At 52.3% G+C, this 11,054-nt stretch overlaps 3 protein-coding genes across 3 annotated transcripts; 1 reads left to right on the top strand and 2 right to left on the bottom strand.

The window, feature by feature from the left end:
* Positions 1 to 1,659: 1,659 nt before the first annotated feature.
* On the top strand, positions 1,660 to 2,921 carry HO133_005670 (uncharacterized protein; the record flags this gene model as incomplete). Its single annotated transcript, XM_037296577.1, has 3 exons — positions 1,660 to 1,799; positions 2,034 to 2,079; positions 2,379 to 2,921. The coding sequence occupies 3 exons, from the start codon at positions 1,660 to 1,662 to the stop codon at positions 2,919 to 2,921; spliced, it is 729 nt and encodes a 242-aa protein (XP_037147758.1).
* A 1,409-nt stretch (positions 2,922 to 4,330) lies between these two features.
* On the bottom strand, positions 4,331 to 5,826 carry HO133_005669 (uncharacterized protein; the record flags this gene model as incomplete). Its single annotated transcript, XM_037296576.1, has 2 exons — positions 4,331 to 5,361; positions 5,643 to 5,826. The coding sequence occupies 2 exons, from the start codon at positions 5,824 to 5,826 to the stop codon at positions 4,331 to 4,333; spliced, it is 1,215 nt and encodes a 404-aa protein (XP_037147757.1).
* Positions 5,827 to 6,652: 826 nt separating this feature from the next.
* On the bottom strand, positions 6,653 to 10,448 carry HO133_005668 (uncharacterized protein; the record flags this gene model as incomplete). The annotated part of the gene is made up of 2 exons (XM_037296575.1): positions 6,653 to 8,987; positions 9,043 to 10,448. 2 exons carry the CDS (start codon positions 10,446 to 10,448, stop codon positions 6,653 to 6,655), a joined length of 3,741 nt encoding a protein of 1,246 aa, XP_037147756.1.
* Positions 10,449 to 11,054: the final 606 nt, after the last annotated feature.

Genomic DNA, 11,054 nt, shown 5'->3' with positions numbered 1-11,054 from the left:
ATTTATTACGTAACGTTAAAGGAATTAAATAGAATAAATTGATAAAGTTGATGTTCGAGGTTCAGCCTTATGGTGCTTCCTCTTTTGGACGTACCCGTGTTTAGATCGAAAATGAAGAAATAAGGTGTGTTTTAGACTAGAAATAATGGAATTCGATGATCTGATTGGTCACTAGCCTCTTAGCGTAGCACCCATTCTCGTTTTCAAGTCTCGAGCATTGAGAAAGCAAGCTTTCCAATAAATGATTCTCCGCAAAGTTCTCCAGTCAGCCCTGTTGGGCTACCACTGTAGGACTTAGAAAAAATTAAAGTTCGGGTGGCCCTCTATGCATGACTTATGCTACATACTCTTACGTTCCAACAACATTCGAAGAAACGTTTCCGAACGTGGGTTGTTAATCTCTGCCTTATGACGGTTGGAAGTATTTGGTATCCTGGAAATTGGATCCTATCGAGACTTGCTACCCGTTGTTTGGCACTTGGCAGGGTCTAAAAACTTTCACAACTCCTCCTCCTGACACCCCCTCAAACCCAACCTACATTACCATTCATTCAACCCACGGCCCCCTTCGATCCTCACGGCAGTACCTCATCCTGTGCTGGCTTCTTCCACCAAGTCTGCTACTACCCCTGCTCCGATGCCACGCCAAATGCCTCCTGCAGGAGATGCTAATCCCAGATCTACAACATGTCTGTTCTAGAAACCTCCAAGACACCTACTGTGGTGATTTCTCCCGCTCTGACTGCGACTATAGAGAAGTAGGCTTCTCGAGGGCCGGCTTCAATTCCAGGTCAATGAAGTCAACACTGGCTCTCAAAAGATTGATAACAACGGTGCTTGGGAATATGTCTTCCAGAATTTCAATTCTGGAACGATCATTTTAGCCTCTTCTTCGACTTTGAGATATAGCTAAGTGCGCCGCTAATATGACTAGTTCCATGATGTAAATATTCGTTATGATCTAGTTCCTCGCCTTGCTAAGCAACTTTTCTATAATTCAGTCAAGGTTCGGAAGGCGTCTCTAACTCCCACACACCTTGGGTCAAATATCTTAATCTGGTCCGCCTCTTCTTTCACGGGGGCGACCTGCTCTTAACGGATACTCTGGTTCTATACCGGCCGCGTGAGACTCTCAGAATTCTAATGTGGTTCCGTCGTGTTTACATCCCGGGAAAGCATCTGGCATCTGGAAGCTTGCCGTAGGCCCACATGTTCGTTATTAGCGTCTCGACATCATGGGTGCATATTCGAAATCAGGAAAGGATATCTTTGGATGCAGCATACAGATCGCCGATATCTACACAAAAGTCTACTGGCTTTCTTCAAAACCCTGACCCAGGCGACAACGGCCTCATGTGCTACGAATGGGACTACGAAACTCCCACTGAAGAAGCTCCCATCGTCAGCTCCTCCAGTCTATTTGTCTTACAAGCTCGCAAAGAAGAAAAAGGCGAAGGAGCGGTTCTATTGAAGTCATGACAGCTGAAGACGCATTTACACGTCACAAAGTCACCACTCAAAGCAAGCTCGACGAGATGGAAGCTAATAGATGTAGGAAGTTGAAAGAAGAACTACCGACTAAGCGCCAACTGACACCCTCCATAGATCGTACCATCGTCGCCGAAGGTCAGGATGTACAGACTGCCAGCATTTCAAGCGATGTCGAAACAAATCACATTACGGCCAAGTCCCTGTCAGACGGCAGACCTTACGCCTGCTCACTATGCAAACGAGCCTTTCGGATGGAAGAAAGCCCTCGACAACACTACGGAGCCTCGCATCCCGGCTGTTTCTACCAGGTATTCGCACGGACATGTGACACTTGCAAAAAGTCGTTTTCGAGGAAGAATGCCCTTGAAGAGCATCAACGTGTTGAAAAGCATTGTTATTGTCACGAATGTACGATGATCTTCGAGTTTGAATCCACAGCGGTCGAGCACTTTGAGGCTTTGCACGCCTCCCAATTTCGGTGCAGTGACTGCGAGCAAGACTTCGTCAGCGAGCATTCTCTGAATCAACATCTTAACGACAAGGTCCACCGAAGGATACCTTGCCAAATATGCGAGCAGGACTTTGGAAGTAAGCCAGCGTTGGACCGACATATCGTGGTAGAGCACCATGCTTCCGACAATCCAGAGAGCGTTTTTTACTCCAGAGATGCCCACGGTTGCTACATTTGCCAACGAACATTCGTCAAAAAGAACGACTTGGATTAGCATTTGACCTCTTTGAAACATCATCCTCTTAGTGATCTCGGGTGCGTTGCCAGTGACAAGTGCAAACGCCGTTTCCTTTCGCCCTCCGCTCTGCTGCATCACCTGGAAAGTGGTACCTGCTGTTCCGGAATCGACCGGCACACTGTCAACAATCTTGTCCAGGACAACGATATCGAGCGTATTGTTACCAGTAGCCGTACCGGTCAGGACCTTCATTACAACTGCAGCGGGTCCGAATTGTCTTCATCGACCGGTACACCAGTCTTGACCCCCACATCAAGCGTAGCAAGCAGCCCTGTTATGGCTGCGATGGCAGACAGCACAGGCGAGGAACCAGTGTCTTTCCTCTCACTCGAAGCTTCCCTTTCGACCAGTGGAATTCTCCGACCTAGACCTCCTCAGATGTCTTCTAACCTGGAACCTTCGCCATTCCGACAACAACCAAAAGTCCTTAGCGACTCCGCGTTGCCGGTCCGTTCTCTGTTCCACGAGTACAAAACTCCGCTGTTCCACTGCCCCAGCGCCCTCGCGAGATCAACGCAGCATGGGGCATCACCCAGGAATTTCACCACCTTGAGTGGGCTGGCGCAGCACGTTGAGAGTGGAGCTTGCGGTGAAGGATCGGCTACGCTGAAGAAGGCGATGGAATTTGTACAAGAGCATTTGGATAAGATGGGCCTTGGGACCATTCGCCTGCTGGAATGAAGGTCTGCGCTCGGTGAGGGGAATTGCGAGTCAAGTGATCTCGAGGCTTGGTTCCGTGCGCCTGAAGTTTGGAAGGGCTTCTTTTTCATTAAGTAGAGGATCGATGACATGACCCTCGAGCTGCACATGAAACCGCAATCGCACACGAATCACGAAGAAGACTCGTGTTCGCATCGATATCCAACATCGGCTTCCCCCGCACTGCTCCACGCACGTTGCCACGAACAGTATCCCCGCGACCGACCCAGCCGGCTGGAAAAAGGATACAACTCCAAACGCTTCCCCCCCGTCACTTCCCCACCCCCCTCCTTCACGGCCTCATCGATCACACTCTCCGTATCCTACAGAAACACCCCAATCGCCCTGTGCATCCCCCGCCGTATCGTACCCCCGTCGGATTCACGAACCCTACCCCCCGTTTTTCCCCCCCCTTCCTCCACCACCGACAACACTACTCAAACACCCGTCCCGCACCTTCAACATCGCGTCCCCGATCGACGCGTAATCGCACAGGTCGGCCATCATCGCGACGGCCAGCGTGCAGGCTCCGGTAGGTGTACTCGCGCGGCGTCGGCTGCGCGTGGGGCGGGGCGGGCCGGAGAGCAAGGTGAAGATGGTGCTTGCGTGGCTGTGGGAGCGGTGTTAGGATGGGTTGGGTTGAGGAGATGGGATGAACGACACACACACGCGCGCGTACCGGTACCCCTCGTAGTCTTTCGAAGGGCGCGATGGCGGTGTCGTGCCAGTCGTGGGCGAGGAAGGCCGCGTCGCGGGTTGCCCGGATGAGGGGTCCGGTGGCGTTGGGGGGTGGGATTGCAGCCGGGGCGGCGAGGGGCGGGGAGGGTGACGGTGGTGATGGTGGGGGAGAGGGAGAGTGGGGAGAGGGCGTTGTGGGGAGAGGGCCGTTTTTGGGGGTGGGTTGGGTTGATATCTCTGAGCACCGCGTGCGGGGCCGACTCATCGTTTGGGTGAGCTGGGTTTAGCAAGCTAGGGTCGTTGGGAGATGTGTGGAGTTTTGATCTTGTGCGTGCGGCAGATCGGATGTGGTCGAATGCGCAGGTTTGACGCAGACTGAACTCGTGAGCGGATGTGGATGTGGATGTGGAAGTGGAAGTGGAGTATGCGGCGAGAAGGTATGTGGCCGCATGTTGGGGTCGCTCAGGCGCGCGGGAAAAGGCAGAGTTGGTCGCGGATATGGCATCGTGTGATCATTGGCCAGGTCTTAAAGAAGTGATGGCGTCTCGGGTGGGCAGGGATGGAGATGAGGAGGGCGAGACGCAGGGGATGGAAGGTTCATGCCGGGAAAGAAATGCTTGCGGTTGGGATACGACATGGTAAAGCAGTAGCAGTGACGAGGGGATTCCGGAATGCTTATCTGCAACGCCTAAAACAAACAGTTCGCTCTCGATTCAAGAAATCTGCACCGGCGCCGGCCCCGCTATCGTCACCGCAGTCAAGCTGTTGACATCCGTCTTTGTGTTCTGCCCCGTCAGCGCCGCGAACGCGATCCCGGCCATCCCCCCCGCAATCGTGCTCGTAACCACGCCCTCCCCGTCAACGGTGGCGGGCTGGTAGTCGACCACGTTCGCCTGGTTCACCCAGCCGATGTACAACCCCTTGCTCAGATCCTCCTTGCTCACGGCCGTCGTGTCGAAGCCGAACGTGATCCGTCCGCCGCTCCCGGTCGTCTTGCCGGTGACCTTTGCCGTCAAGGCCGGGATGACGGGGAAAGCGGGCGTGGCGGCGCAGGAGCCTTTGACGATGAAGGGCGCCGCGAGGTTGAGGGCGTAGGCGGCGGAGATGCGGGTGTCGAAGGGGGCCGGGTTGGGCACGTCGCTGACGGAGCGCTGGCGGAAGAAGGCGTCGTGGCGGGCCTCGATCGCCAGGATGGAGGCGGGGCCTTGCACGGTCCCGGGGTCCGTGAGGGCGAGGCTCGCGACGACGTCGATGACGGCGCCGAGGCCGACGGAGGTGATGACGTTGGCCAGCGCGTAGAACTCGTCCGCGTTGCCGACGGGGAATGTGTATTTGCACGGCGTGAAAGTGGGCGCGCCGTTCGCTTTCAGGATCCCCTCGGCCGTTTGCACGTGGATGAGCTCCTGCGCCTGCACGCGCGTGACGACGTCGATGGCGTGGTCGTGTCGGTGGTCCGTGTTCCACTTGGTGAGATTGTGCAGCCCTTCGAGGAAGAAGGCCGACTCCAGGTTCTCGAGGAAGTTGACGCCGGAGAAATTGGCTATGGCTCCGGGGGAGATGCCGAGGGGGGGAGGACCGTTGGGAGGGCCTCCACCAGCTGTGGCGGCGGTGGATGGAGCCTGGTGGGGGAGGACGAGGGCGGAGGAGGAGGCGAGAAGGAGGAAGAAGGGGATGATGGTTGAAGTCTGCATGATAGCTGATGTGTGCTTTGAGGGAATGGAAGTGGGAGGGTGGTCGAAGGATGCTAGGACAGAAGATTGATATTAATGCTGAGTTTCCGCTGATGGGTAGGTAATACACAAAGAACGAGGTGGAGGACACAAAGGACTGTAAGAAGTGTCGTGACTATTCTGAAACCTGTGCTGATGGCCGGTGCTTGATGAAACAATGACAATGTTCTATGGGGTGGGGGGGGGGCAAGCCTCTGATATACAATTCTGCAAACATCACAGACCCTATGTTATCTCGCGAAATAGATACATCAGCGCAGTAACAAGAGTAGCAACATAATCTCCAACATGTTACAATATGCATCGTCGTATTTAGGGTCTGGTCGTGGAGGACGAGTCGTATGTTGTAAAGCTCGGGAGACTTGGAGGCGCAGTCCGTGATTGAGCACGCTATTTCTGGCCAAAATGCCGTATTTCTGGAGAGCACTGCCCTTCCGCCGCGGACACTCTCGTTTAGCTTCTGATATTTTGGTAGTCATTGGTAAAGAAGGACATGTCTGTAGAGATTTGATGATGTTGGTGGTAGTTTAAGATGGGAGATCATGGAGATGAGTGAATGAGTAGGGCAAGTGCAACCCATTTGGAACAGCGGGCCAACGAACAAATTTTGATTTTTTGATTTTCGCAGAACCATAATTCAGGGCCCCATCATGATTTATTTATTATTCTATCACAACGTATACAATAGATCTATAACGCTTAGAGATGTTATTTAAAGCTTAACGCTGTTTCATATCTAGAAAAAACTCTAGAATATCTCATTAGAAGATTATTTCGCGAGAGCGAGATTAAGATTAGTAAATACTTATTTTAGATATTTATTACTAAGCAGTCTACGCCCTTAGCGTATACTATTAATTATAATTACTATATTTATTAGTTACTATAGCTATCTTATCTACTATTAACTATAATATAAAATATACGCTATAGTTGATACTTGTTACGAGCGTACCCTTGACATCACTCAGCCCTATAGCCTAGTGCCTTGGCGGAGGCATCTCCTACTATATCATGCCTCCTTCCTACATACGTAGTTCGGTAGCCTTATTATCCCTATTCTACCTCACCCATCCTGGTATCACACCTATGCTGGTCCTGACAATACTCCTTAGAATTTAAAGCAGATGCCTTATTGTGATGTGGAAGGCCTACAAAAAATGAAAAATGGAAACCCGTTGGTTGACCCCCTGGTCCAAATAGGTTGCCGTATGAGTGACCGCGTAAATTAATGTGAATATTTATATGTAAACAAAAGGGTATCAATACTCCGTCTCATCTATGGAGACCTTCCGTTAGTCTCCTCTAAGCGGCCACGTTTAATGTGCCATTTCGCTCTCCTGTCCCCACGCTGCTGTCCACGGAGACCTTCTCATTGCTCAAGTCAAGCACCTCTCTCTTGATTTCCCGATCTGCACCTTTCGGCTTCCCGTCTATCGATTCTCTGTTCTTCGAATTCCCGCGCTTCGTTGTCCCAGACATGAATAGACTTCCTTTCTTCTTGAGTATCTTGCTCCCTCTTCTCTCTTCCCCACTATTCCTCGCTATGGCCACGCTTTTTCTTTCTCTGCGTTCCTCTTGTTTCGTCTCCAGAGCCTTCTTTGCGTGACCCACAGTCTCGTAAGTGTCGTTCTTGCCCATCTTTCTCTTCTCTTTCAACAAGGCTACCCGTCCCTTGAGGCCCTCCGCCTTCTGCGCTTCATCTTCCTTTCGAATCTCAGACACAATCCGCCACGCAGCATCGATCTTGGTCAATTCTCGTTGCTTGGCCTCACCGTCGAGAGCCTGAGCATCTTTGCCTCCTTGGATCATACGAGCCTTACGAATGAACGCAGTCGGCTGCCGACCCTTGATGAGCTCCTTATGTACCCCCTTGAGCGTGTATCCGAAAGGTCCGATAATGGCAGCCAAGTCTTTGAGCACGAAACCACCGATACCTTTGCCTACACCTTGGACGAAGCCAAGCGCACCGTTTTTGCGAGCCCCATGATATGGCTGTAAGACCAGACCAGTGACACCGTCATAGACACCAAAAGTAAATTCAGAGCCGGCAGCGCGGAGGCCGGAGTGGAAACCTGATATACGTGGGGGAGTGCGGACGGTGGTATCGCCATAGAGACGTGGAGCATTGTGAAAACCTTGCGCGATAGCGAGTGAGAGGTCCATCGGGGCTTTCGCTAATGCCTCACCAGTTTTGGCAAATCCGTGTCCGGTGTCTTCTGCAAGATCTTGGACCAAGTCTTGACCCGGATGCTCGTCGGATCTTTCCGATCCAATGTCAGAGGTCACATAGTCGTCAGAGACGGGAGCGTTGTTCATTGTTGGCTTGGCCAGCTCGCCATCTTGCTGTTTTCCATGCTTCTCAACGTCGTCATGCGCTCGGTCCAGAAGAGTATGTGGCTCCGGAAGATGGCTCTCGGCAACCAGTTTTCCTCCATGGGGCAGGTCGCCATCAGTTCCGCCTTCCTCATCTTCCGGCCCCTTCTTCTTGTCGGCATGCCCGTTTGATTGTGAATAAGACTTCATCCCACCATCCCTTCGCTGAGCTTGAGACCCCCTCCGCTCCTTTTGTCTCTGCTCCCTCTTTTCTTTTTTCCGTATGCTTTTTGCCCACCTGACAGGCATCCCACCCAGGCCTTTAGCAATGCCGCCGGCCGAATTTGCAAGAGCTGCACCGGCTCCGGTGAGGGGTTCACCAGGCCCTTCAAAGTCATTCCATTCGTAGTGTCGGCACAGCCTGAGGTCCTTCCATTGAATTTTCTTTTTCTCAATCAGGACTTGTGCTGCAAGGGCCGACAGCCTCAAATTTGAGCTCTTCAGTGTCCAGACCGCGACACGGTCAGGGAGAATAGAGCAACGCATTGAGTGATCGCCTCGCATAGGAAGGTGACGGTGGAACGATTCGACAGCGTTCTTGGCACCGTCTCCCTCCGCCGCAATCGACTTCGCAATCTTCTCTGCAGCCTTTTTTGCTTCTGGTGTTAGACACTGCTGAATTCCTTCCGCAAGTGCATCGGCCGAAAGCTTCTTATAGGGTGTGGCCTGGTGAGCACCCGCACCCGCTCTTGCAACCATCGCACCCCAGAATGGTTGATCCCCGAAAAACGGTACGATCATGGTAGGCTTGCCACACTTTAGGCCAACGGCTGTTGTCCCAGCTCCTCCATGATGTACCACTGCGCTGACACGAGGGAAGAGCCAGTCATGCGGTGTGTTCTCGAGCATATAAATATTGTCTGGTGTGTGGCCCTCGTCACCGAGACCACCCCATCCTTTGCTCACAAGCGCACGGACACCGGCTTTTTCGACTGCCTCGAATATAAGTGAAGTAAATTTGTCGGGATCATCCACGACGATGCTGCCAAAGCCGATGTAGACAGGAGGTTCGCCGGTATCCAAGAATTTGGCCAGTGTTTCTGGCGGCTTGAAGGACGATGCAAGATCGAGGAAGACGAAGCCAGCAATGTCAATTTCTGGGCCCCAATCCGTTGGCTTTGGGATCAGCCCGGGTGACCACATGTACGTGTAGGGTACTTCCAGTCGGAACAGCTGTCCGGGCGCCCATAGAGTCGAGACTGGCTCGAGCCCGAGGGTCTTCACTCGAAAGCGATTGACTAGATCTCCTAGTCCTTGCCACGTCCTATCATTCTGTCAGCAATCGCTTTCTACCAGTTCATACACACAACTTGACGTACATCATCTCGACCAGCGGATATGACATGAAATTAGTATAATTGGTATCAACATTACTCTTCTTGATATTCGCTAAAGGATGCGGGAATTGTTGAGTAGGACTGTACGGAAATGTGAACATTAGATGGAGAGGAACTCCAAGCCGTTCTGCGCAATGAACATGTGCGAAGGATGGTGGATTGGCGATGATGGCATCGGCAACGAACGGATGCTTGCCACCCATCATTTTGAGATTGGCTGGAAGGGTCTCATCATCTGTCGCGTTGATACATGCTCTCCAAAATCCTTGGAACATCTCAAACATTGCGTCTCGCCTTCGGCCAACCTCGCCTGCCCTTACCGTAGATACGGAGGGCATCAAGCCAGGGTTCTTGACCATAAACGCCATGAGCTCTGCTGGATCACCTCCAACAGAAAAGAATTCCAAGTCCGAATCTTGTTCGACGAACTTCTTGAAGGCTGGATGAGTGGCTATTCGCACACGATGTCCGTGATCTTCTTTCAACAGCTTCCCAAGCTTCAGGAATGGTTGTATGTCTCCTCTGCTTCCAATCACCATGATCACAATGTTCAGAGGTGGCCTTGAGGTGTCTCCGTCCAATGATGGTCGCGCAGAAAGAGCGGACAGCCTCGCTACCAGATCTGGCCGTCTGATGTTATCCTCCTCATGTAATGGCGACAGAGTCCGCTCGAGTTCTAGTTCGTCGTCATCGTCAGGGCGCTTAAAATGATGTTGCAGGGTTGCACCGAGAGCATGCGCCAAATAACCATGATTGTTGGTCTCGTTGACACTAATGTTCAGGCGTCCGTCCCTTTTCGATACCTTTCCCTTTGTCTTGTAGTTTTCATTGCCCACAGAGAACTTTCCAAATTGCCCTCCACCTGATCTTCGTCTGCCGTTCTCATCTGCTTCAGGCACACTTCCAGCACGTCCCCTAGTGCTAGGCGATCGACCGCTGCGATTCGACGGTCTGGAGGCCAGCTTCATCTCTGACTCGTCGTCTGAAGAAGACGATTCATCGTCCGAGGTATGGCCAGCAGCTGCGGTGTTTAGAAGCGTAGGCACGTGTCCAGTGTAACCCCTTCGCGGCCTCAAGTACGTCGATGTTCTCTGTAATGGTACAGGCCGTTCCGATTTGAACCTCCTCTTCGCCTGTGGCCGAGGCGCCTCGGGTGCTCTCCCAAGACTTGGTGGCCCTGGTGCCTTCGTTGGGGTTGGTGCCCCATTGTCGACGAGCGGGTTCCTGCTGCGGACTGAAGCATGATGTGGGGCTAATATTGAGGGCGCCTTAGATGGGGCCTGGGATGATTCGGTGCTGTTCTGGGGAAAGGGAAATTCGAGTGCTGGTGGTATTGGGAGGATGTTGGTCGCGTTGTTCTCTTCCGAGGTGGAGGAGGAGTCCTTCATAGTGGGAGGATAAGGGACACAAGCCTAGCTGTAATTATGTGTGTCAATTGCCAAGTAGTCCCAGGTAAGACGATGGGTTTGGGACTGCCGTGACTTGTGGAGTGCTTTGGGTCATGCGTATTGGGAGTCAGGCTGGAAAGAGGTAGAGATTAAGTGAGATGGCGGAAAAACGTGGAGCGAAGGATTGGCATCTTCACTAATGGGAAAGTAAGAGATGTGGGGAAGGGAAAACAGAGTTGCCATATTGGAGAAGAGGGTGAAGGAGAGAAGGTCGCTGCTGCCCCAAGATGACAATGACATCGGATGCCGAGCATTGCTTCATCCGACACTTCTTTCCCCCAAATTCCGAAGACGCCAAGAATTGCATTCATTATGATTTATGATTTTTGACTTATGATGGCATCCGGACGGGATTGGCTGAAATAGCATGTTCAAACCGTGATCGACAGCAGGGTGAGGTCTTTATCCGCTTTGCTAGCTGCCGTTTCGGGGGCTCTATCCGCACATGCCGAAAGTTTGATTTACACACCTGACACGCTGACACGAGTACAAAAGCTATCAGCCCTACCCATAGACGTTGGGCGGTAGTGGACCACAATGCTTTGT

The sequence above is a fragment of the Letharia lupina genome, assembly GCF_014066315.1.
Source record: "Letharia lupina isolate WasteWater1 chromosome Unknown contig_22, whole genome shotgun sequence".
Classification (NCBI taxonomy): Eukaryota; Fungi; Ascomycota; class Lecanoromycetes; order Lecanorales; family Parmeliaceae; genus Letharia; species Letharia lupina.
Note: the sequence above shows the minus strand (reverse complement) of the source record. Positions and strands in the feature narration are given on the sequence as shown.